The 26,270-nt window shown below is 50.6% G+C and overlaps 3 protein-coding genes and 1 long non-coding RNA gene across 10 annotated transcripts in view; 2 read left to right on the top strand and 2 right to left on the bottom strand.

The window, feature by feature from the left end:
• CRTAC1 (cartilage acidic protein 1) overlaps positions 1–6,956 on the top strand; it is a 147,266-nt gene extending 140,310 nt beyond the window's left edge. For 3 of the 4 annotated variants that reach the window (XM_082722158.1, XM_082722157.1, XM_082722155.1), the window contains one exon: positions 6,299–6,956. In XM_082722158.1, coding sequence (XP_082578284.1) covers positions 6,299–6,435 — 137 coding nt within the window. In that variant the 3' untranslated portion in view covers positions 6,436–6,956. Of the gene's footprint in view, positions 1–951; positions 994–6,298 lie in introns of those variants that run through there. The other variant, XM_082722156.1, reaches the window with a different exon arrangement.
• ZFYVE27 (zinc finger FYVE-type containing 27) overlaps positions 4,386–26,270 on the bottom strand; it is a 112,074-nt gene continuing 90,189 nt past the window's right edge. For 2 of the 4 annotated variants that reach the window (XM_082722161.1, XM_082722164.1), the window contains 5 exons: positions 19,169–19,474; positions 11,324–11,449; positions 7,829–7,981; positions 7,637–7,738; positions 4,386–6,420 (listed from right to left, as the gene is read on the bottom strand). In XM_082722161.1, coding sequence (XP_082578287.1) covers positions 19,170–19,474 — 305 coding nt within the window. In that variant the 3' untranslated portion in view covers positions 4,386–6,420; positions 7,637–7,738; positions 7,829–7,981; positions 11,324–11,449; position 19,169. Of the gene's footprint in view, positions 6,421–7,636; positions 7,739–7,828; positions 7,982–11,323; positions 11,450–19,168; positions 19,475–25,415; positions 25,593–26,270 lie in introns of those variants that run through there. The other 2 variants (XM_082722169.1, XM_082722170.1) reach the window with 2 other exon arrangements.
• GOLGA7B (golgin A7 family member B) lies at positions 7,556–11,586 on the bottom strand (the record flags this gene model as incomplete). The annotated part of the gene is made up of 4 exons (XM_082720004.1): positions 7,556–7,738; positions 7,829–7,981; positions 11,324–11,449; positions 11,548–11,586. The coding sequence occupies 4 exons, from the start codon at positions 11,584–11,586 to the stop codon at positions 7,556–7,558; spliced, it is 501 nt and encodes a 166-aa protein (XP_082576130.1).
• Positions 12,071–14,671, top strand: LOC309860300. The gene is made up of 3 exons (XR_014309303.1): positions 12,071–13,056; positions 13,944–14,041; positions 14,516–14,671. It is a non-coding gene; the product is annotated as an uncharacterized lncRNA (long non-coding RNA).

Raw genomic sequence — 26,270 nt, 5'->3', positions numbered from 1 at the left:
CCACGTGCAGTCGAACTGTAGCATCAGGGCCGCTTACTGGTCTGCGTCTGCCTAAGGGGATCTCAGGTCACGTTGCCCCAGGGGCATTTAACATCTGTACCTTCCTGTCCTTGCTGCCTGTCTCTTCCTGCCAGCCCTCCTGGTGGGCTGCATTGCCCACTCCCCTGACAGGCACATGGGCCAGGGGCACGGAGGTGGTGGAGATGAGTAAGACGAGATCCGCCACCCTCCAAGAGTTTACCAAGGAACGGGGGACAGAGGGAAGAAGGCCATTGCCATCCACAAGTTCCAGTAAGCCGTGTATAACATTTCCCCCTTCCGGGGCTTTGCTCAGACTGCTCTCAGGTGGTAGCTGGTCCCCAGTCACTTTTCCATTACAGAAATCGATAACTTTGAATTACTCCAAAATAACGAGCCCCATCATGCCTCTGTAAAGCTAATTTTTCTGTGTCCACACTTGCCCACATGCTTCTCCCTAGGTCTGGAGTCTGCCGTTAGGAGGGAATCCAGGTCAAACGGAGTCTCCCACTCGCCTGGCAGAGTGACACGCTGGCAGAATGAGAGCAGGGTTTGGGCTCTGACACTTAGGTTCAGGTCTTTACTCTGACATTTACTAGCTGTGGGCGCTTGTCAAGCTACCTAACCACTTGGAACGCCAGTTTCCTCATCTATAAAATAAGAATTCAAATATAACCGCCCACCAGAGTGTGAGAGAACTAAATGGAATAATAATGTACATGAATGTTCCTAGCATATATTAGGGAATCAGCAAACCCTTAGATAAATATGTTTGTTCTATGCAAGAACCTGGAACCTGGCTGTAAGTCCGTAGCACGAGGCCAGTGTATAATGAGGTCCTGGTGTAACTTCAGCAGTAACAGTAATATTTTACTTTGTAGAAATAGATCATCATTTAGAAAAATGCATTCTCCTCCTGCTCTCATTTTGCAGAGGACAGAGCTGGGACTCAGGGTAGCTAAGTGCATGACCTGGTGTCGGCAGACTGTGGCAGCTCTCTGACTCCCTTCCCACTCCTCCACCTCCTCTGCCGTCCCTGATTCAAAACCACAAGCCCCGGTGCAGCTCCAGGAGGCTGCAGGCTAAGTCCTACCATCCAGCAGTCGCTGACTGGACCAGCCCGTTAAATGGCCCCTTAGAGGAAGAGCTGGGAGCTCGGCACTGTCTGCCCTGGGTGCTGCCAGGAGAATGAATCCTCCCAAAGCTGCCTGAGGAGAGCCACGTGGAAACCTCAGAAGACATTAGGGGACACTTATTTCCTGGAGGCACAGTCTTGGCCAGTTTCTCACTGACTCCTCAAAAACAATTGTTCTCAGCCTTTTCTTAGGGGGTGGTCACATAGCCCTTTACAAATCTGCCAAAAGCCTTTCCCTGATAAAGGCACATGGTTTTGTACATAATGGGGTCAAGGCTCAGAGCTCCTGGGGTAAACCTGGGCTCTTTTAAGATTTTCTTAGGTACCAGGGACCGCCCCTCATTATACCAAACATTGTCCTAGACATCCACAACGTGCCCTGAATTACAAACACACACACACACACACACACAGAGTTGAGTTGAATCACGGTTGACAGTTGACAATGATGGACAGTGCTACATTTTCTAGATATGCAATGAAACATTAATTTCAGTGTTGTGTTTTCTTTTCCTATTTTGGAGCCAATAAACTTTGGTAAATTTTATTGAAATGTACCATATGTATAGAAAAATACACAAATCTTCAGTGTACATCTCCACGAGTTCTCACAAAACGAGCCCATCTGTGCAGCCAGCACTCTGCGGGAGAAACAGATCATGGGTACCCAGCAGTCTCCCCAGGCCCCCTTCTGTTCACTACACCCCACCCCAGGGCAGCTGCTCTCCTGACCCCTAACACCATAGATTTGTTTTGCCTGAATTAGAATTTGCTATAAGTGAGGTCATCACGTGCAGTTATTTTGCATCTTATTGCTTTTCTGGAACGATAACTTTTATTTGGTTTGCCGACATTTTCAGAGCTCTATGAAAAGGCTCCTAGGCTCTAGGTACTGTCGAAATCAGGGATGCTTGACCTCATTTTCACACTAGGATCTCCAGGGAAACTTAAAAAAAAAAAAAATCCTGATGTCCAGACTGCACCCCAGAATAATGAAATCAGCATTTCCGGAGATAGAAACAGAGATCAGCGGTTTCGCCTGCTCTCTGGGTGACAGTGATTGCAACCAAGGATGAGAGGCACTGATCTGAGCAATTTTGTCAAGTATTAGGACCCCTATTTTACAGCTGGGGAAGGAAACTGAGGCTCAAGAAGTCTCCACCATGTGCTGCTTTCATGAAGCTTGAGCTCCAGTCAGGTCTGACGAGGAATGCTATTTGCATTGCCTTCATCCTTGGTCAAGAGTAAAGCCAAAAGCAGGTGCAGGTGCCTCCTGCCAGACACCTTCCTTAATTATAAGTCTTTCCGGAACTGTGGAGAAGGGAGCCAGACGTTCCCAGGAAAAAGGAAGAACCCCGTGGCTGGCCAGAAGGAGAGTCACCACCAGCTGGACTCCATCTTTACCCCACATCTCCTCTGAAAGCTGGTGGAAGCGGCTTCGGGTTTGGGGGATTCTAGGAATATTTCCCAAGCGGCTTTGATTCCAGGGTGCAGTGCACGATTCTGCCACTCGGTGGCGCAATTAGCTGCTGTAAACCCTGTGGTTTTCACACACTCCAGAGGAAGCTAGAGAGCGGAGTCTGGCGGCAGTAAGGAAGGGAATGGCAGCCCAGAGCTGCCTGGGGGTTCCTGTGCTGCCAGAGGCCTGACAGGGCCCGTTCCTGACTGGCAAGCGAAGAGGCAGAGACACGGACGCGGCGGGACGCGCAGGAGAGGCCACTCCCCCCTGTAACTGAGCCCACCCAGGAAAGCCAGGGAGGGAGAAGCCACGCCTCACCTGCTTCTCCCCACTCTGCCCTTCACCAGGCTGCCTCTGTGGGCCCCGCAGGTCTGTGAGGGCACAGCTCCACCCCCACTCTCGTGATGCCTAGAGGTACCAGCCCTGGGCTTGGATGATCCAGGCACAGCTCCACGTCCTTACCTGGGAATCTGGCAAATCCTTACCTAGGATGGCTGAGGACCTCAAGCTCTGATAGGGTCCCTGAAGCGGGGTTACTCATCTTCCCCACAGTTTGGAGTCAGCCTGCCTAGATTCAAAGCCAAGCTCTGCCACGTCCTAGTTGTGTAACTTTGGGCAAGTTATTTAACTTCTGTGATCCTCAGTCTCCTCATCTATAAAATGGGAATAAAAGTCCATACCATTGGGTTGTTGTGAGGATTGAATGACTATGTCAGGTCTTACCCTAGTGCCTGGCACAGAGTAAGTGATAAATGTTAGCTACTATTGTTTAACATAACGACTGACAACCTCACATACAGGGCAGAATGAACCTATCCCCGTGTTAAAGAACCATCTCCACTATGACCACTGCCCACACCCCCCAGGTTTGAGCACAGGCAGTGGGCCCAGGCCTCCCCATGGTTCAGGCTAAGGCCCAGCTGCCTCTCCAGAGCTGCAAGGACAAGCATGGAAGCCACCAGAGTCCCTCTCAGCAACCCCCAGAGGGGATCTCCCCAAAGCCCCCACCCTGAGGTTGGAGCCATTGTCCTCACAGTAGGGTGAGACACTCTCTTCGTCCACAGACCTGAGCATGTGATCCTGGCCGCCCCACAGCGTAAGGCAACTTCCATTGGGATGCCGTCCCCATGGTGTCAGAGTGAGCAGTGGGTCAGGTGGTCTCAGTTCTAGATTTGGTATGATCCCACTCAGCTGTGTGACCTGGGGCAAGTCATGCGGCCGCTCTGGGCCTCCATTCTGCCTCATTTAGATGATCTTTAAATCCCCACCCAGCTCTAGCATATGGATTTACCAAAGCATCTGGCACACTATAGGTGCTCAGTAAATGTTACTTTTATAGAATGCAAGACACAACCCTGCTAGGTTCCAACACTCACATGCTTTTCTAGTCGTTAAAACAGGGTGACTTCTGTGATCCAGCTCCTAACAGTCCCTAAACCCAGGTTAAAGGTTCAAATAATGGGTATTTAATCAATTCATTACTTGCTTTTGCCCGGGCTTTCAGTCAAGTGGTTCCCCCCACCCAAGGCTGCAAACCTCCCATAAAGACTCCAGATTCGAGCATCCAGAATGTAGCCTCCCCATTAGAATATCGACTCCGAGAAGACAGGGTGGGTCCTGCCCGGGTCAGACTCATGCTCCTCCAGGAACATGCTCAGCCCCACCTCCTTGGCATGAGGCGGGTGGGCGGCTGAGCCTCCCCTCGCTGTAGGCCTGGGGCATGGAACTAGCAGCCCACCACCACAGGCGAGAGAAGCAGCACAGAGCCTCAAGCTGGGCAAGTCCTTTTATTGGAAAAAGAAATAATAAAACCAAAGGCCACTGCATCACCTGTGCCCAGCCATCCCACAGGAGAGGCACCGGTCAGACATAAGGCCTGGCCCCACAGTGGGCCAGGGAGGGCATGGGCCGGGCCCAGGGGTCAGGGGACGGTCGGGGGAGGGGCACTGCCGTGGAGCTCACTGGATCACCACCCTCTTTGGGGGAATCCTTGGACGCAGACCCACCCCAGGAACTAGGCTGCCCTCTGCAACCCCCTGGGTAGGCATCACCCTCCCACAGACTGCTGTCTCATCCAAGAGAAAACCAGGCCCCTCTTTGGTTCTAGAAAGCTCCCTGCAGTGGCTGGTCTTCCAGATGCCCTTTTAGCACCTCCTGCCAGCTGAGGCAGGCAGTCGCTTGCTGTCCCTCATCCGGGCATCCAGGCATGGGGGCTGCTTCTTCCTCATTGGCGCCCTGGGCCTTGGCATGCAGAGCCACACTGGCTGGGTGCTTCTCTTCCCTTTCAAGAAAGGAGTTTGCCTTTTCCTCTATAGGTTGCCAACTCCTTTGAACATCCAAGGAGGACTTGCTTATGCAGCCTTAAAGAGCTCCAGAGTCTGGGCGGGCTGAATATGCAGCATGTGTGGCCCTGCTGCCCTGTCATGGACCGGGAAGGCTGGGAGAAGGACATGGAAGGCTCCAGAAGATTGGCTCTCCCAGACCCCCAACTTCTCTTTTGCTAGAATGTACACAGTAGAATCAGAAGATGGGGAGAACTTTGCAGGTGGGGAAGAGACGAGGAAGAAGAGCCAAGCTGGCAGCCCCAGGCAAGGGGCAAGGAGCTTTAGGACATTTATTTACAAAGGGGCAGGCTGGACCTCTGCAGGGAAGCAGCCACAGACCATTACATACAAAGATAAGAGAGGAGGCAGAGGGGCAGTCACTGGCCTGGCACAGAAGGGGAACGGACTGGTGCACTCACACATGCGCACTCACACACATGCATTCACGGGTGTGCTCACGCACACAGCTGCACAGCCACACATGCGCTCGTGCACACAGTGCTCTCACGTATATGCACTCACACACGCACCTGCGTGCACACACACTCATTCTCTCATACACCCAGTTTCCAATCTCGAGAAGTTGGCTCCAATCCTGGAGGTTCAAAGCCCCCAAAGCTATAAGTCTCCATGAAGCATTTCTCTAGGCCTCACATAACCTCCCAGAGCCCCAGGCTGTGCACCCCACAGCCAGCGCCCGATGTCCTGCAAAATCTCAGGAGTCAGAGGTTTCTTGGCAGGGCCCATGTGGCCTTCAGGCTTTGAGTGGGGGGGGGAGGGGAAGCCATGAGTCTAGAAGGGGTCAGGAGGGGACTGAGTGGCTCCCATCTCCCCAGACCTCAAATCCAGTGGAGGCAGGTTCACAGACAGGCAGAGCCCCAGCAGTGGCACTAGAAAGAGCAGACACTGAGAGACAGCCACCGGGAGCAGGACCCTGGGGGCGGGGGAGAGTCCTGGTGGATGTGGGATTTGGGCTGAGGAATCATGCGGGATAGGAATTCTCTCTGGGACCTGAGCCCCGCCTCCGGGGTGTTGGGAGTGGAGAGGCAGAAGAAAAGGGCTGTCCAAATCGCGTTTCCCACCAGGTCCCAGCCTTCCCCTGGAAGATCTGGCTGCGCCTGACCAGACCTGACCCCTGGGGGAAATGCCAGATCAGGAAGTGGGCCGTCCTGCCAGGGGCGAGGGGCAGGAGTGCGGGAGGGGCCCCGGGAGACGGGCCCGCAAGGACACCAGGCCAGTCACCCTCCCTCCCGCCCCGGGGAGCAGAGCGGGGCCCAGAGAATGACTCAGAAGCGGGTGCTCTGGTAGCGCAGCCGCCGCAGGTCTGAGAGGCCCTCAGTCCGGCCATACACCTCCCTGCAGGGACTCTCGGCCAGTCACCGGGCCCCCGCCCCGCCGCCCCCGCCGCTGCTGCCGCTGCCCGAGCTGCTGCCGCTGCTGGAGCTGCCGCTGCTGCACCGGTCCTCGTAGATGGAGATCTCGATCTGCGGCGGCGTTAAGGACGTACGCCCTGGCAGCTGCTGAGAAGGGGCGGACCCACCCGCAGATCGAGGCCAGCAGGGGAGCGGGAGGCCCGCCGGGGCAGCTTCCCAGATAGCAAGGAGGGCGGATGGCGGCACAAGCCACTAGACCCCGCCCGCCGCGCTCCCGCACGCAAGGGCTCGGGGCATGTGCACAGCCACCCCGAGGGCCCTGCTCCCAGCAGGCGCACACCCAGCTCAGCAGCTCCTGCTCTAGTGGGGCTAGTCACCAACTCCCAGGACAGGGGGTGGCCCTGCGGGAAGCGGGAGGACTTCGGTGTTCTGCTTTCAAAGCCTCACTCGCCTAGACTCCAGCGATGTGGCCTTAGACGGGTCATTTACTGTGTTACCTATTGATCGGTAGTAAAATGGTGGTGATCCTACAGTCTCGGGCTGCCTGGGGCTGGACTGAAATCACGCATGTAAAGCTGTAAGCACAATGCCCGCTTAGGAAAGGCTCAATAAAAGGCAGCCCCTCTCACAGGGCGAGGTGAACAGAGGATTCCGGTGTTTGTGTTTTCTTTACTCTCTTTCCTCTCAAGTTTCTAGCAAAATTTATTTTTTAGCAATTTTATTCAGGTTGCTAATGACTGAGGGCGGGATGTGTGCACACAGTTTTCCAGGCGAGCAGACATAAAACCCAGCCCTTGACCAGCCGCCCATCAAGATTTCTATTTTCCTGATCTCTGGAAGGGGGACGCCAGGAGGCACACACAGGAGTCCATGAGACTGCAGGCATGTCAACGGATGGGAGATCTGCCCACTCCCTGAGGGGCAAACAGCCTCAGAGCGATGTGTGGGCCTGGGCTCCAGTCCTGGCTCTGATGTCCACCAGCTCGGTGACCCTGAGCCAGTGATTGAATTTCAGTGTGCTCGTGGACGAGACAAGTAAGAGTCACCCACCTTTAGGGAGAACTGCATAGTTTTAAAGCAGCTAATATGGTACCTGGCATGTGTTGAGCAGTGAATACATACAGCTGGATAAAAGCAAACCCTGAAATTCACAAAGGGCATTGATACCTTGTGGGGGAAGGGAGCGGATGACCCATGAGGTGGGGAATCCTAGGAAATCCCTGAGCAGAGGTCCCTATGGTGGTCCCTATTTCTGACACAGGGCCTCAACTGGGACCCCACTGGTTGGCAACTCCATGCCCTTACACAGTACAGCCAGGAAGGATACAACCCTCATCCCGCGCTCCACGGGGTCCGTGAGCAGGAGGCCTCGAGGGGCGAAGATCTTCTCATTCTGCTCCTGGATGTAGCGGGAAATCTTCTTGAGAACCTGCAAGGAGAGGGGCCAGTGGAGGATGAGCGAGCGAGCGGTGGGGGCGCCCTGGGGGCAGGGATGCAGGGCAGTGGGAAAGGGAGCCACCTTCTCGTAGTGGGTCTCCATGCAGAGGAAGATGAAGTAGGCCGTGGCACAGGCCAGGCAGCCCTCGAGGTAGGAGCTCCCCCCAATCTTCTCGGCCTCTGCGTAGAAGCTGTTGAGGGTCTTCACAGTCTCCTCGAAGAGCTGCCGCTCAATCTGGAGGGGGAGAGGGACAGGGAACCATGTTGAGGTCAGCCTCTCTGGACTGTGGACAGTCCCAGGCGGGAGGGAGGATGGCAGTGGTAGGCCCAGGCTGGTAGGGGGAGATGCCCAGAGGCAAGACCAGAGAAGGGGCAGTGCCTGTGGAGCACTGGACTGGGAATCAGGAGACCTAGGGTCCGGTCCAGACTCGACCATCCACTAGCCATGTGGCCTTTTGCTAATGACTTTACTACTCTAGCCTCAGTTTCCACGTCTACAAAATGGAAATAAGAACAGCTGCTTGGCCTCCCTTGGAGGCAAGAAATTCCCACCATATCACAGATGTGAACATTTTCTGCATTTTGATAGCTGTGAAAGCGCCCAGGTCCTAATTGGTAGGGGCCCCCCATGTTTGAATGGGACTCCAACTGCCTAAGACTGTGTAAGACCTCAGGAGTGTCTCTCCAGGACAGGGCACTTCCCTCAAGCTAAGAGGTCACAAAGCACACAACAGCCTTGTGTGTTTGCACAACTGTCCTGCCTGCATCAATAATCATAATAGCTAACATTAAGCACTTTCTATGCCTTCTATTTTTAAAAAGCTTATATACATGTATGTGTGTGTGTATTTGGGGTTTTTTTTAGATTTTATTTTTTTATCTATTTATTTAATATTTAATTTATTTATTTGTCAGAGAAAGAGATCACACACACAAGCAGGCAGAGTGGCAGGCAGAGGCGGAGAGAGAAGCAGCCTTTCCACCAAGCAAGGAGCCCGACACGGGACTCGATCCCAGGACCCCGGGATCATGATCTGAGCTGAAGGCAGCGACTTAACCGACTGAGCCACCCAGGCGTCCCTAGATCTTATTTATTTGACAGAGAGAGACAGCAAGAGAGGGAAAACAAGCAGGGGGAGTGGGAGAGGGAGAAGCAGGCTTCCCACGGAGCAGGGAGCCTGACACTGGACTCGATCCAGGACCCTGGAATTGTGACCTGAGCCAAAGGCAGACACTTAACAACTGAACCACCCAGGAACCCTAAAGGCACTTTCAGATAACAATATAACATTGTATGTCAATTATTCTTCAATTAAAAAATAATAATAAGATTTTTATAAATTCATCTGGCAACTGTAGATCAAATTAAGCTATTGCTGGGGCACCTGGGTGGCTCAGTCATTTAAGCATCTGACTTCGGCATAATCTCAGGGTCCTGGAATAGAGCCCCTTGTCCCGCTCTGTGCTCAGCAGGCAGTCTGCTTTTCCCTGTCCCTCTGCACCTCCCCCTCCCTCTGCCCAACCCTCTCCTTCTGCCCCTCCCTCTCCCTCTAGGCCCCTCTGCCTCTCTTTGCTCAGGCGCCCTCTCTCTCTCCCTCAAGTAAATAAATAAAATCTTTTTTTTTTAAGATTTTATTTATTTATTTGACAGACAGAGATCACAAGTAGGCAGGGAGGCAGGCAGAGAGAGAGGAAGCAGGCTCCCTGGCTGAGCAGAGAGCCCGATACGGGGCTCCATCCCAGGACCCTGGGATCATGACCTGAGCCAAAGGCAGAGGCTTTAACCCACTGAGCCACCCAGGCACCCCAATAAATAAAATCTTTTAAAAATGAATTAATCAATTGCCTCATCTGAAAAAAAACTTTGCGAAGTCTAATCTTTTTTAAAATTTTTAAAATAAATAACACAATTTCATGCATTTTTTTCACTTTCAGCAGATCAAAGCTCGGCTCTGCGGTCCAGGCTGCCATCATCTCTGGACTCTTAACTAGTCTCTCTGCCCCCAGCCCTGCCAAGAGAGCCTGTTAAAGCCAGAGCTTGTCACAGCTCTGAAAAAGAGCTTCCAAAGCCATCTCATCTCTCTCTAAGTAAAATCCAAGAGGTTCTTACAATGCCTGCTAGGCCCTGTAGGGCCTACAGGGTCTAGCCCTGCATCCCCTGAGCCTGCCTCTTACTCTCCTGCCCCACCCCCAGTCCCCACTCCAGCCACACGGACTGCCCTGCTGCTTCCTGCAAATACCCAAGTCTTTGTGCCTGTGTCCTTGGATGCAACACTCTTTCCCCAGACTCCCCCACCCCAGGCTCAGGTCTCACTTTATCTCACAGACCTCCCCCACCACTCACCTCTCCCCAGCTCCTCCAGCCCTGTGATTTCCCCCCTTATTTTTCTAGTATTGGTCACCCCCGGAGCTACTACATTATTCTTCATACCCTCTAAGAGAAAACAAACTCCGAGACTTCACTTCTAGACGCCCCATGCCTCACACAGAGCAGTTGCTCAGTAAATACTTGAGTGAACTTGTCCAAGGTTACACAAGACCTGAGTCTGTGCTCTTTGATACATAACCCTACACTACACATAACCCTACACTAGATTAGAAAGTCATGCTCCAAGTTCAACAAGTGTCAAAGTGTCTATAACTCCATTTTTTACATTCCTTGGAACACCCCCTTCCCTACTCACCACTGTACAGGATCAGAACAGTCCATCACACAGATTAGGGACCTTCCACCCCCAACTAGGACAAAAGGTCTCCCCAAGAATAGTCAGAAGCTTTGGGGTCCCCAGTCACTGTCCCTACACATATCTGGAGTAAATGCATAAGAGAAAATTGTGCTCTACCCCAAGAGTCCCTATGCCCCAAAGGACAGGCATGTCCTTTGATGAGATGAGGAGCGTCATAGATCCCTAAAAGTTAGTTAGGGATTAGCAAAAGGCAGCCCGGCCCCACCTTCCCAAGCCCATTCAGATGGGCCTGGGCTGCTGAGTGGAAGGGCCAGGGTCTGCCTCCACCCTCCAGAGGGCGGACAACAACCCCAGGCCAGTTCTACAGAGGCCTGGGGGGAGGGCCATACGTGCCGCCCCAAAGCCAGAAGCAAAAGCCAGCAGCAGGAGCTGACCCTTGCCAGGGGCTGGTGGTCCATGAGACACGCAGGTAGCTGAGTCTGGAGAGAGAGGCTGTGGACAGAGCCCTTGGTTGATGACCTGGGCATCAGGATTTTTTTAAGCTCTGCAGCTAGGGCTGAGAACTGCTGCTGAAGAGGGGAGACAGCCGAAGCCACCGCCATCTCAGGACTAAGGAACGCAAGTTTGTTTAACAAGCTCTCTGGGTGAGTCTTGTGCTTCTGACGTTTGGGGGATGCTGAACTAGGAAATGTGAGGCCTTCCCAGTTTTAACTTTTCATGCAGGGACGGCAAGACAATGTCAGGGACATGGTTTAACGCTTGCATGTGAAGTGACTGAACAAGTGTTGTGACACATGTTAGTTTTATCCTAGAAAAGAAATATGTCTGATTAAGGCCTCGACTCCCTCATGGCCTGTGTTCCAAGTTGAGGGGGGAAAAGTCATCCTCACCCGGCTGTCCAGCTCTGGGGGGAATTTGGTCTGGAACTGACAGATGGTCCCATCACTGTAGTCTCTCTGGATAAAGACCTTGGTGGCCAACGAGGCACTTCGCCGCAGCTCCTGCAGATTATGGACCTGAGAAGGCACACAGGAGACACACACTCAGGGCAATGATCCATCTAGGTTTGTCCAAGACTGGGGGTGGGAGGCGGGTGTCAGGATATGGTTCTTACAGCACTAAAGCCAAGAAAGTTCCCAGCAAACCAGAACATTAGCCAACCTATCAGTGCTCCAGGAAGGCCACGGGGAAGCAGGACTGTGGAGCGTATCAGACAAGACACCTCAGGCTACCCCAGAAAGATCTAGAAAAAGCCTGAAGCCAAAGAGTCAAGCAGACTTGAGTAGGAAGGTCAAGTAGTAAAGGTAAGTACTACAAACTTGAGTAGTAAGGTCAAGTAGTAAAGTCAAGTCAAGCAGACTTGACCTTGACACAGAACCACAGAGCCAAAGCTGAGCCAAAAGGGGAGGTTCTGGAACCAGCAACAGAGCCAGAAACAAATTTTAACAAGAGGAAGAGACTTCCTGGTGGATGGCCCAGATCCTTCTCTCTCTCTCTCTCTCTTTCTCTCGTTCCCTCCCCACTTCCCCTCCTTCACCTTTCCCCTTCCTCCTCCTCCCCCTCCTTCCTTTTTCCTCTCTCTCTCTCTCTCTCTCTCTCACACACACACACACACACACACACACACAAACTTTCACACCTTTGTTCACTTAGCAAGTATCAAACATTTAGAACTCATTAGGCCTCATACTTGGGGAACCCAGCCCCTGAATAAGACTGAGGTCTCAGACCCTAGAAGTGGGGCTTACAGCAGGGTTGAGGAGGGAAGCATGTAGACCAGAGGAGGAAGCATGTAGACCAGACCTGATATGCCCACCACCTTGGAGGGAGATTCAAGTTCAGGCCAAGTTAAAGCCCCGTTCAGAGAGCACCACAGATAGCTTTCGCATCCAGGACCTCTCATCACAAGAAAGGAGGGGCCTCCAAATGCCCAGACTTCCCCAGAGAAAATTATGGATAAAGTTGGCTGAAGCCAGAACTTAAAGAAACACCTTGCCTAGGTAGGAAGGAGTGGGGCCACTCTGTCCCTTGCCCACGCCTGCAGACTTGACCTTGATACAGACTAGCATTTGAGGGGAGTGGGCTCAGTTCCACAAAAGGATCAGGCCTCTTTCTTCCACTTCCAGCCTTGGCCACCCACATCTGAAACCAGCATTCCACTGGGTAAAATATGCCAAACATTGGAACCACGTGGAGACCAAGCCCCAAGGGCAGAGTGAACACACGGCCAGTTCATCCTGCGTAATTAAAGTGAATCCATTCAGTCATTCCTTTCATTTATTGAGTCCTTACTACCGCCAGGCTCTGGGGATGCTGGGCAAAAGACAGTCTGTGAGCTCCAGGGAGAAAGACAAGTAAATATATAATAAATTAGCCTGTGATAAATGCTTCAGAGAAGTAACATCTTCCAGAAATGCTTACTCAGAAAAGACTTCCTGAGGTCTGTATTGAGTCATAAAGGAAGGCCAGGACTTGCCAGTGGTAGGGGGCAGGCAGTGGGTAGGGACAGGATGTAAAAGCAACCCAGACAGAGGGAGAAGCTTCTGTAAAGGAGCAAAGATGGCAGAGAACCTGGTCTGTTCCAGTGACAACAGGCAGTTTTCAGCAAGACTTTGTGGATTAGGTAAGAGTGGGGCAGGGGCGAGGGGGTGACAGCGCAATCACGGAGAGCTGGGAGCGGGCAGCACCTAGAGGAGAAGGTGTAGGATTGAAGACACTTAAACATGCTTAAAAGCTGGGGGAAACGCTCAGTCAGTTAACCATCTGCCATCGGCTCAGGTCATGATCCTAGGGTCCTGGAATGGAGTCCCGTATGGGGCTCTTTGCTCAGCAGGGAGTGTGCTTCTCCCTTTACCTCTGCCTGCCATTCCCCTGCTTGTGCTCTATCTCGCTCTCTCTCTGACAAATAAATAAAATCTTAAAAGAAAAAAAAAAAGCTGGGGGAAAGAGGGGCACCTGGGTGGCAGAGTCAGTTAAGCATCCAACTCGATTTTGGCTCAAGTCATGATCTCAGGGAGGTGAGATCGAGCCCCATGCTGGGCTTCACACTCAGCAGGGAGTCTGCTTGAGATTCTCTCTTCCTCTGCCCCTCCCTACACCATGCTCACATGTGCTCTTGTTCTCTCTCTTGCTTGCTCTAAAATAAATAAATCTTTAAAAAAAAAAAAAAAGCTGGGGGAATAAGTAATGAGAGAAAGGTAGGAGCAGATAGTAGATCAAGGTTCTGAAAGGGGGAGAATCAGAGACTCTCCTAAATCCAGACAGCCCTTGCTCTTCATGAGAGAAGTGGTCCCCAGAGTATTGGGACTGAACTGAAGAATGTATGGTGCTCCTCTCATCTTCGTAGGCCTTGATTCCTCCACTCAAGGTTTTAATTGAGAAAGCCCCCTTGACATCCACTAGGGTCCTATGATAACTTTGAAAATCAAATTAAGCTTTGGTGATATAAGTACATTATTAATGTATCTGCTCTGTCTGGTTAAGATTTCATATTTTTTTGTATTTTCCAAGGAAAAGGGCTGTGGTCTTCCTCTACCTTTCTAAAACCAACTGACACAAGCCAGTGAATCTTGAGGATGGGTTCCCCTAGCCGCAAAAGGACCATTCAGGTAGCTCTGTGTGGGATGCATGGGAATTGGGCATGACTGGAATGAGAGGCCAGGTGAAGGGATGCACTATCTTTGTAGTGGTCCAGGGAAACAAAAGTAGATTTAAACCAAGGAATGTGCTGGTGAGAATGGAAAGAAAGGGAGAATAAAAAATAAATTAATTAATTAAAAAAAAAAAAAAACAGTGCTTCAGTCATTCTGATATGGACTCAGCTTCTCCCCCACCCCCCACAGCCTCCTTTTTCTCTGCCTGAGTACACACACGCACTGTGTGCTACCATGAAGGGCTGTGTCTCTCGTTACTGACTAGCTGTTGACAACAGCCCTTCTTCTTCCGCCCATGCATACAGTTAGATTAATCCCCAGCCTGCCTTACAATTAGGTGTGGCCATATGACTGAATGGAATGTGAACGGAATGTACAGGTTTGGCTCCCAGGACTAGCCACTCCTCTGTAATCTTTGCCCTTCCACAGAAACCAAAGAAGCCATATGTTGAAGATGATGGAACCACAAGCTGGAAAGCGCCTGGGTCCCTGAATCAGCCTGGAGGAGATCCAGCTGCTGGTCAGAACCACTTGTCTGGGATTTTACTGAGCAGTAAATAAACTTCTAGTTTATTATTCCATTAAGATTTTAGGATGCTACATTTCATAGTATAGTCCCATCTCCTCTTGGCTTTGATCCATGGGTTCTCAAGTGGCCAGAGTAGGAGGGGTCAACATCCTTTCCAACCCCAAAAATCCTGAGTCTTAGAACACGGGCTCTGAGTGACAAGGGATCTGCTTCCCTCTCTTAGAGTAGACTCTTGTGGAGTCTTGAGGAGTTGCTAGAAGATGGTATCAGACACATTGCATACTCTAGAGCCTTCATCTCCCAGCTATATGTACAGCACAATAGAAGAGTCATCTGTAGTTGGTGAATGGATAGATTTAAGGCAGAGCATCGTCTCCTGGCTCTCTCCATCCACGGGGGCTCAGTTGTGAAGTACCAAAAGGCACTGATGGAAAGAAGGCCCACTGACTTGGGAGCAGGAGACCTGGGTGCTAGTCCAGGCCACATCACCCTGGGCCTCCATTTCTTCAACTAGAAACTGAGAAGCTGGAACAACATAAGCACTTAAAGCCCCTTCCGGCCCTGACCCTCAAGAGGCTTTCTCAGGGATTACGAATGCCAGTGTTTATAGGGACTAAGTATGTATGTGGGCCCGGTGAGGGCTGTGGCTAATCAGAGAAAATCCCTGAAAGCCATGTGAGAATGTGAGTCCAGGATGCTGCACTTCTGACATTTTTTTTTTCCTGCTTCTGACATCTTAAAAGAAGCCATAAATCCAGATTTCTTTAATACCAAATATCTTGATTTTTTTTAATGTTTCCAATACATTTTTACATTTGTAAGCACAGAAGCGGACCAAATGAGGCACAGCTGTGAACGAGACTCATTTCTAGAAGGGCCAGTTGAGGACCACTGAATGAAGAATCCCATCACTGGAGCCCTTGAGCCAGAGCTAGAGCCAGACTCCAGGCACTTGCCAACTACTTAGCTTTCAGAAAACAAGTGGGGGGTTTTAAGAGAGATCCATGATGCTCTGAAATCCCATAAGAGGATCCCAGAATACGCACACAGCTTCTGTGTCTGCTCTCCCAGAGTTTCTTAACTGACCCTGACATCCAGGCCTCTCATCTACTTCTTACCCTCCTCAATTCTGCCCTCTCTCCCACCACCATCCCCCAGCCTGCCAGCAGCTGAGTAAAGACAGGACCAAGAGGCACTTCATGGGGAAGAAAGAGAACATCGGTGGTAATATCTGCTGGTACCAATTTTTGAACTTCAGTAGGACAGGGATAGGAAGGCTGTCTGAAGAGTGGGTCACCCACCTGACAGAGCCAACCTGGTCGAGGTGGGGAGGAGCAAGCCCTAGAATTTGGAAGAGCACTCCCAGTCCCAATCTGCCCAAGACAAGCAGGAAGCCCCATCTGGCCCGCATCTCCATCCTCATTAAAAACTAGCTAATTCCAAAGGATGCATTTGAGGCTCAACTCAAGAATCAGGAGATTCAGCTAATGAACCAACACCAGGCTTGCTCCCTGGCTGGGGTGTGGAGGAGGAGTGAGGATCATGAGTCACAAGCAGCCAAGTCAGGCCTCAGGATGGAAACCCAGGCATAGGGCCTTCCTTCTTCTAAGACTGCACCAGGGCCAAGCCCAACCCACAGTCTGCTGGTTAATTCCAGGCTCAGAGATCAAACCTCCAAGTGCTTTGCTTGGATAATACTACTTGGATGCATTTAAAAACCTCTTAGAGACCAAATTCCACCACTCAAGGAAGCCCCTCCCAGCCAGGCATTTCCCAGTTGTCCTGGGTCATCTGGACTCTTTCCCAGGGTGGACCCCGCTCCTGGTGACATAGATTCAAAGAGATTTGCCGCTCAGGAAATGGGCTCATTACAGTTGTCCAAATGAGGTCAGTGTATCACTCAGGAGGATCCATCCCTCCTCTGAGTTCCTCACACGCACTCCTCCCCTAATGGTAACTCCTCAACAGAAATTAGGAAGCAGAAAAGACCCAGTTTCCATGCCTTCCACATAGGGATCCAGGGACATCCAGTCTTCCTTAATGTCTCTCCTCTCTCCCTCCCCCTCTGTCTTCCTGTCCCTCCTTCTCCTTCTCTCCCTCTCCTCCTTCCTCTCCCTCTCTCTGTTCCTCTCCTCTTTACCTCTCAAAACATCTTCTGCTGGAACTGAGGACTTCCCATTCGGAATCCTATGGGGATGGCCAGGAAGTTTGGCATGAGGTATTCCTTCTCCCAACAGGTTTTTCCTGGTAATCTTAACTCAGTCCTAACAGTAAAAACAGCCTGGGGAGAATGACTCACTCCACAGCCCCGATAATGTGTACATTCTGTGCCTTGGCAGAGCTAAGACTTCCTCCCTCAGTACTGCCAGCAGGGTCCACCCAAGGCCAAATTGGGAAATAGGTAATGTTTGTCCTCTGCTCTCCATCCCTTCTGGCCATTCCTCTGTCCCTCTGCCCTCAAGCCGACCCAGCCAGGCTGAACAGGGAGCTGGGCCCTTCTGCATCCTTCCATCACAGCCTCATGTCACCACCTCTAGTGCCCACCTCTCTGCTGAGCAACACCACTGGCTAATGGATATACATGGATGCAGCAGGAAAAAAAAAAAAAAAAAAAAACCAACACTGACCAGGGAGGCAGAAGCTCAAGCTCTGCCTCTTTTGAGCCATATTTTCTTGAATAACTCTCACATTCCACTTGCATCATTTGTAAAATGGGATAATGATGCCTTCCTTGGCTTCTTCACAGGGGTTAGGCAAGCCCTTGAGCCTCGGTGAGCTCATCTGTTAATTGGGGATAATAACGCCATCCTTGCCCACTTCACAGGGTTGCTCTAAAGCTCAAAGGAGATCATACATGTGGTAGTGCTTTGTACACAGGAAAGTGCTACATTCACAGAGGCATTGTGAGCAGAACCTCTCCCCAGGGAGAGTCATGCATGCCTAACAGCAGCCACCTAGAAACACTGCCTCAACCTAGAGATGTGAGCCTGCTGGTTGGCATTTGTGTACTCCAACAGACCTGCACTGGAGAGATATTGAGACAGATGGGGCTCCTGGAATCTGGCAGAACACATCACAGATGTGGCTGCCTTCTCTGCCCACACTGCTGGCCCAGCTACGCCCAGGTGGCTGACGTTGTCCCTTCCTGCCCAGCACCAGCAGCCTTTGCTGCAGCCTGGGGGCCCTCTCTGGAAGGTGATTAGATCCTTGGCCGTTTCTCCTTTGCTCTTCCTGCTCTTCTCAGTAACTTCAGCACTTTCCAGGCTTTCTAATTATTTATTTATTTTTGCATTTCTCCAGCCTAAAAACCAAGCACCATGGGCCTGCTTAGGACTTGCCCCCTCGCAAGGCTGGGGTTGGGGGGAATAGTGAGCTCTCCTAACTAATCCTATGAGTTGTCACAAAGCCAAATGGCACCAAGCAACTGCACCTTGTTCTGTGGTGGCCATGACAGCAGAATTACAATAATAACACTTGGTATTGATGTCACGCTGCTCACCAGGATGCCCAGAGGCAATGCACAGAATCATTCAAAAGCCTATGCTGTCTCCCTGGCTTGTGTTCCAGCTGGGGTAGAAATGGGGGAACACCACAGAAGTCAACATCAGACCTGGAGAGACCCTGGTGTCCTGGGTTCCACTCCAAAAATCCAAAGAAAGAAACTTTCAGTTCTTCTGCTAACATGCTGTGCATTGAATAGGTCCTCCCCTTCTCCATGTGTTAGCTGTACCACTTATACGGTGGGGACATAAAGAGCTGCATTTCCCACATGAAATGAAGGACAACAGGAGGAAATTCCTGATCTCTTAAGCACTGCACCAAGATTCTACCCTCAACCAACAGGTCCCTCGGTTCAGCTTTCAAGTCCCCTGAAGGTGACACACCTATCAGCACACCCTGAAGAAGACAGCTCCTCCCATCAGACACGGGAAATGCAGACACCCTGGTACAAGAAACTTGAACGGGATGAAAAAGCAAGAAAGCATGATATGCAAAAGTGGAGACTGGTGCAGGCAGCTCATTAAAACCGGTTGGGGTCTTGTCCCCTCCCTCCCCATGAAGGAAATGTGGATGTGGAGGTAGGTCTGTCATCTCTTAACCAGGCTCTTGGGTCCAAAAGCTGGATGGCTACACTGCACAGCAATAGAAACCAGCTGTCTTCCTGCCCCTAAAACAGGGACAAGCTCACCTCCAACCCTCTAGGGAAGTAGTTTTAGGACTAGCAGTCCAGAGTAAGGGGAAACCCCAGCTGGGTCCCTACAGCAAATCTGGTGCCAGTGCCAACAAGTGGTGTGGGCAGCTTCGGCACTCAGATGGGGAAGATCGCCAGGAGTAAGATGAGTTCTCAGGAGAAGCCCCTCTCCTCCACCCTGCCACTCTGCTCCCCACCCCTTCCCGTAGTATGAGATCTGGAAAACCGCCCCATCCTACCCTACCCCAACCCACCCCCTCACCCCACCCCCCTTCTTCCTTTCCCGCCCAGTCCGCCCCTAGCGGAGATGTGTTGCCGCACCAGTTGGGCACTGCCTGAGGGCCAGGCGCTCGCCCCCTACCTCAGTGGCCATGTTCCAGGGGCACTGATCCCTCCGAGCCTGTGGCGAGGCTGGTGGCGGGGGGCTGTCCGCGGTGCTGACTCCGGGAGCAGGTGGGCTGGCAGCGGTTAGAGGGGGCCCGGTGCACTGTCCACGGTGCTGATTCGGACGTCGCGGGCCCAGGTGCCGGTGGGTTGGTGGGCCAGCGGACGCCTGGGTACTGGCGACGGCCGCTGTGCTGTCCGCGGTGCTGATGCGGGCGCCGGGCCGGGGAGGCGAGGCCGCGCCCGAGGCTCTTCACCGCCCGAACGCCCGCAGCCGCTGCTTCTGCAAGCAACGGCCCGGTTTATCTTTGACAGCGGCAGCGGGGGTGGGGGCGGCCGGGGGAGGAGGGGCCAGGCGCCTCCACCGACCAGGAGGGGGAAACACGGCCCCCAGACTCCGGCGCCCGCCCGCCGGAGAGGAGCCCCTCCCGCGGCCGGAGGCTTCGCTCCCGCCCGGCCCGGAGGCCCCGCCTCTCCTGCCCGCCCTTCCCCCTAGTAAGAGCTCCAGGAGCTCTGCGCTCGCTACCGCGGCCTCCTGAGACTTCCAGACCTGGAGAAGAGAGAGGCAGGACGGTTCTGGGGCAAGACACTCTAGCTGGCGGAGGCTGGCGGAGGCTGGCGGAGGCTGACAGTCCTCCACGCATTTGCAGGCCCCCAAGTGCGGCCTCTTAACCTTTCCAGTACCCCTCCCCCAATCCCTCCCGCACCGTGGCCCAGGTTTCCTCTACGGTATGTTTTTCTGTTCTTTCTCCGCCACCCCCCACCCCCGCTTCCTTCTCTGATCCCCCTCCCCCAGACTTGGATGGGCATTCCCACCTCTCCTCCTCTCTTCTTTTCACTGCTTTGAACCCTGTTAGCTAAAGGAGAATGCTGCAGACCGCAGAGAATCATTTCCTTTCTTTAAATATGTGCCTGCATTTCATCCCCAGAGAAACCCTGGGGGTCCCTTCTTTCAGGGAGCTCCAGAATTTAAGCCAGTCTCTTCACTGCTCTTCCTGACCCTGGCCCTACCCCTACTCTTCCCTCTCTCCCCTGCAGTCCCAACTGTACACCACCACCACTCAAAAAACACAAGCAGATCGTGCCAAACTGGTTTACCCAGGATGTCAGGTGTGGTCCTGGTGCTGCCATCAGAATTTTGATATCATACCTTCCAACCAAATGACCTACCCATTTGCTTAATAAACAAAAAGGAAACACCAACACAAGTGCCTTTTTACACATGCATAACACCCTTTGGTCTTTGGGGGGAAGCAGATTCTGTTCCTGTGCAGCTCACTGCTGCCTGAGGGGTAACAGCAGCCAGCCACACAAAGGGAGAGATGGTCAGCCAGGAGACCTGGAGTCTGGCTCAAGCTCCTCCTGCATATGACCTTGGTCAAGAGCTTCACTTCTGAGCTTCTTTCCATAAAATGACAGTTGGACTTCACTAGACATTCTAGGGTTCTTTTTTTTCCCCCTCCAACCTTTTATTTTGAATTTTCAGACATACAGAAAGGTTGAAAGAATAGTACAGTAACCATACTATCTACCTAGTTTCAACATCTGTTAACATTTTGCCACATTTTCTTCATAGATATAAAAACAGAGAAATATGTTTGGCTAGATTATTAGAAAATAAGTGACAGATACTGAGAACCTTTACCCTTCACCTTTACCCTTCAGTTCTTCACCATGCCTCTCCTAAGAATAAGGGCATTCTACCTAACCACATTATCAGACCCTTACAGATTTCACATCATCTAATATTCTGGCAGGATAATTTACTGCCCCTAAAACAAATGAATCACAATGGCCTCTCAGAACTTTTCATTTATAATAGCTAACATTTACTGAGCACTTATTATATGCCAAGCCATGTGCTACATACTTTACATGTATTGTCTTAATGTAATTCTCACAATTACTCTTTGAATTAAATGCTATTATTATCTTTTTATTATTCCCACTTTACAAGTAAGAAAACTGAGAAAGTTGCCCAAGGTCATGTGGCTTGTGAGGAATGGAGAGAGGATTCAAACACAGGCAGTCCAAGTTCCAGAGCTTGTGTGGTTGATCTTCCTAACTGTACTGCCTCCCTTCAGCATCCTGTTGGCCTTAAGCCAGCACATCAGGAACTGTATCTTCAACTGCCTGTTTCACAGGTGAACACACTGAGTCCCAGAGGATAAATGACATACTGAAGAAATAAAGGCAGATGTTTCATCCTACCTTAGAGTTTGCCTAATGATTTGGCATCAAGGGCAAACTGAAAATATATGTGAATCCCACAGTAGTCACTAGTATTAAATAGTTGCATAATCTGATGATTTCCATGGACACCTCAGTTTCTTACACGTGATTTTGATCATATTAACCAAACGACTATCTGGAAACCACTGTATCTGATAACAAGAGATCCAGATGAATCCATCCAACAAATCTATTCATTCAACATGTATCTGTGGAACATGAACTATGGAGCAGACACTACTCTCACAGCTTGGGCTACAGCAATGACCATATGCACAAAGACTTTGTTCTTATTGAATTTACATATTAATGGGGATAACAATCAATGGCAGATAAACAAATCAGTATAAAGTATGTTGAGTTGTGATCATTGCTAGGAAGAAAAGTAAAGCATGGTAAAGAGAGGTGACCGAGGAGGGTTATTTTAGAAAGGATAGTCAGCAAAAGTGTTTTTGATAGGGCGAAATTTGGTCAGAGGCCTGAGGGAAGTGAAAGAACTCAACACATAGGTACCTAAAGGAAGAGTGACTAGCTTAGAGGACAGTACAAGGGCGGGCTGGAGGAGTGGGCTTGGCATGTTCAAAGACCAGCAGGGGGACCAGTGTAGCTAGAATGGAGTGGGCCAGGGGAAGAGAAATGGAAGCGGAGATCAGAGAGTTAGGAAGAGCCAGGTCATATAGCACCTGCAGGCCCTAATAAGGATTCTGGAATCTGTTTAGAGTGTGGGATCAAAAGCCTTACAACATTTAGAGTAGAGGCATAGCATTACCTAATTGCAGTTTTTTAAAGACTACTCTGGAGGCTAGGGATGGGAGGGGAGGGAGAGGGAAGGGGGAGGAAGGCAAGGATAGAAGCAGTGATATGAGTTACGAGGCTGTTAAAGTAGTCTGGGCAAGATATGGTGGTAGCTTAGACAAGGATAATAGCAGCGGAGGTGGTAAGAAGTGGCCAGACCCTAGATATAATTTGAAGGTAGTGCTGGCAGGAACTATTGATAGACTAGGGGTGTGATATGAGAGTGGGTCAAAGGTGATTCCAAGTTTTGAAGTCTGAACCACTGGAACAAAGGAGTTGCCACTTACTGAGAAGGAAAGCCTAAGGACGGAGTGGGCCGGAAAGGATGGAGAACACAGAGTTTTACTTAATTGATTTAGGTCTGAAATTTGATGTGCATATTATATATCTAAGAGGAATAGGCCTTTGAGTTTCAGAGATAGGTAAAGGGTTGGAGATACAACATCAAGAGCCACCAGTTTGTGAACAGGACTTAAAACCACGGGACCCGATGAGAACAGGTAGGCAGTGGGTTCAGCTAGAAAAACGGTCCAAGAACGAATCCTGGTCACTTTTTTTTACTTCCAGGTTGGGAATATGAAAGGCTGGTGAGAACAGCAACCTGTGAGTTAGGAGGAGACCCAAGAGAGAATGCTGTCCTGGAGCCAAGCAAGAAACCTGGTAATAGAGTCTTACTAGCTGTGCTGAGAGCTGCTCATGGGAAGGATACGATGAAGACTGAGAAATGACCGAGAGACTTGGCAGCTAGATGATCACTGATGAGCTTGATAAAAGCTGTTTCAGTGGAGAACAGGGATGAGATCCTGAATTAAAGTGGGTTTCAGAGTTTGAATGGAGGAGGGGAAGGAGAGATACTAAGATTGTAGACAAGTCTCGTGAGGCGTTTTGCTGTCAAAGGGAGTGAAGAGTAGTACAGCGGCCTGAAGGAGGAGTGGGAGCAAGGGAGGCTCTTTTCAGACAGGAAACAGTAGAGCTTGCTTATTTGTTGATAGAAATAATCTAGTTAAAAGGGAAATATCAAAGCCTCAGGAAGGAGAGGGTTAACTGCAGAAACAAGCCCTTAAGAGGTCAGCAAAGGATGGGTTCCAGGGCCAACATGGAGGGGATGGCTTTAGAGAGAAGCACAGACAATTTTCCGCCATGAATAAAGTGGAAGAAGCAAAGTAAATGGCCATCGATGTGAGTAGGTTAGGAGGTGGTGTTGTATAAGCCAAGACCTGAGCTCTACTTCTTACTCCTCTTCAACTAGCCAGAGACTTCATGCACCTTGACCTTTCTCAAAAAGTCCAGTCAACCATTACATATGGAAAGCTTGCTATGTGCTGAACATGATGCTGGCACTTTTCTTGTGTGACCCAGAGAGTTCTCCTTCCCACGAAATTACAGGACTAGGACTCTGGAGAACCTTGAGCTAGTCCATGCAAGGATGAGTGATCCCTTTTACTATCCAGCTCCCCTGACTGCAAAGAGACTTTAACAGCCTCAGGCTTTTATCCCTACTCTGCCTCCACAGTTGCTACACCGATTGTGACAGACCTCAAGGCTTAGAGGCATCAAAGTGGAGACCATGGAGAGAGATCCACATTTGGAGTGGGGAGTTTCATTCTGTGCTGACTCAAAGCCAATGGGATGCTACAGGATGGGATATTCCCACACCCCAGTCATTTAGACTTTATCTCCTGAAGCAGAAGAAGACTTGAGATTTAATCTGACTAATCATTATTACCCAGCTGCCGTGGGATAAGCCAGTCCTGATGCAGGAGCCGAGCTCTTTGATGTTTTTGTCATAAATTAATGAGTTCACCCACAAAATAACATCAAAGAAGATCTACTAATTCATTGTTATCATCCTCCAATCTGCAGCTATATTGGAAAGTCTCCCAAAGAAAGGACCATAGCCAGAAAAAGAAACCAACCAAAAGATGTGGAAATTATGATATCTGGAAAGAGATGAGAGAGAAATGAACTCCTGTAGACTGCAGAGGAGACAGAGAAAAAGCTAGCAAATCTCAGAGAAATGAAAAAGCAGGAGAGACAGAAAGATTCTCAACCCTTGGGTCTGGAAGGAAACTGACTGCATGAACGCTTGAGGGGGAAACTGTGGTCTGGAAAGTCTTTAATGGTGTGATCTCAGAGCACATTGTGGGGACTACGAGGAAGTGTGTGGTAGGAAAGAGTGTCCCTGGAGTCAGATGACATGGATTTCAGCCTCTGGCTCTATTTACTATGTGACCATCATCAAGTCGCAATATTTCCAAACCTTGGTTCTCTGATCAGTAAAATAATCCTCCCTCTCCTGATAGGACCCCTCCTAGTACAGGAGGCTTTCTTTAGATGTCACCTGACTCTTCCAAATCTCCTCTTCCAAGAGGAAAACCAGAAAAGATTAATGGAGATGCCTCGCTGGCTGGAGATCTTCCCACTGCAACATTTCTTCTAGGTCAAGCAAGATTTCTTAAAGGACAGAAAGATCAGCAACTGTGCTTCCCTGAGCTCAGGAAGCAGCTACGGAGCACTCCAGGCCGGGCGGGAAGAAGGCCACGGGGTGTTTCCAATGCCTCCAGGACACCAAAATGTCAGCAAGAGAGGACGAGGCTCTGTGGCAAGTGCTAAGGTGTAGAGAGCTTCCTCAGAGTTGGGATCTAGGAAAGGTTTTACGAACTGTGTGCCATTTGAGCTTGGACTTCAAGGATCAATATCCTATTCCCCAGACGGCGGATGAAAGAACGAGGCGTGCAAAGGCAGGAAGGCATGAAAGGTGCCTGGGAACACAGAACCTCTGGAACCTGAAAACTCAGGAAAGCAGCTGCCAGACGGCAACAGGGATGACTGCAAAGGCCCCAGAAACATGAATGGAGGGGACCCGCCCTAAAAATAGTGCCAGAACAGGCAAACGGTGACACGTGTCTGGAAGTACAGTCACTAGGAGGTGACTAAGCTACTGGGGAGTTGCCTCCCTTTCTCAACTTCATTCATAGCCTCCCTCTATTTCTCTCTCTCTCTCTCCCTCCCTCTCTCCTCTCTCTCTCTCTCTTTCTCTCCCTCTCCCACCCCTTTCTTTCTCTCCCTCCCTCCCTGTCTCTCTCTCTCTTCCTCCCTCCTCTGGAGGTGGTAGAGTGGGCGGCAAGAGTCTACAAGAACTCACAGCTCCCGCAGCAGAAACAGCAGAGTCTGGGACTATTAGACGAAACACTCACCTGCTGTTACCACAGCCAGCGTGCTGGGGGCCGGGGCCCTCTGAAGTAGGAATCGCCCAATGACTGGCTGCAGGGGTCACTCGCACACATGTACAAGAACTGGCCACAAACTCACCAATCACCACAAGCCAAAGCCAGCTGGGGGAAGCCGAAAGGCTTCTAAGGGATGGTACCTCCCTGGAGAAGTAAAGAGGAGTGAGCATAAAGGGGAACAGGTGCTTGTAAAGCATCATTAATTATGAGAGCCAAAAGAGATCATGAAGTTCAAACCAATTTCAACTGCAGAAAGCTTTGTTCAAACAAAATCCTGCATGAAAGTCAGAGCTATAAAACAAAAGAAAGGGAGCCACAGCTTACCTCCTCCTCCACCTCCTCACTCTCTACAGCAACCCCCCAGCTCGGTAGAATAAGGGTTGTTGTTGTTTTTTTTTTAAGATTTTATTTATGTATTTGACAGACAGAGATCACAAGGAGGCAGAGAGGCAGGCAGAGAGAGGAGGAAGCAGGCCCCCTGCTGAGCAGAAAGCCTGGCCATCCCAGGACTCTGAGATCATGATCTGAGCCGAAGGCAGCAGCTTAACCCACTGAGTCACCCAGGCGCCCCTAGACTAAGATTTTTTAATCATCAAAGCAACACATGCCTATGGTTTTAAAAATCTAAACATACCAAAAGGTTCATAATAAAGGGCAAGCATCGCCCCTGCCTCCTCACTCTTATGCCTTCCCACCTTCTGTTGTTTCTCCTCTAGAAGAAATGAGTTTTCACTCCTTTAGCTGTTTCTCCTTTAAGTTCTTCCAATAGTTTCCTTTTCATGGCTAAATGAGATGCCTGTACTTCAACATCTTGATTTATTA

The sequence above is a fragment of the Mustela nivalis genome (genome assembly GCF_964662115.1).
Source record: "Mustela nivalis genome assembly, chromosome: 2".
Classification (NCBI taxonomy): Eukaryota; Metazoa; Chordata; class Mammalia; order Carnivora; family Mustelidae; genus Mustela; species Mustela nivalis.
Note: the sequence above shows the minus strand (reverse complement) of the source record. Positions and strands in the feature narration are given on the sequence as shown.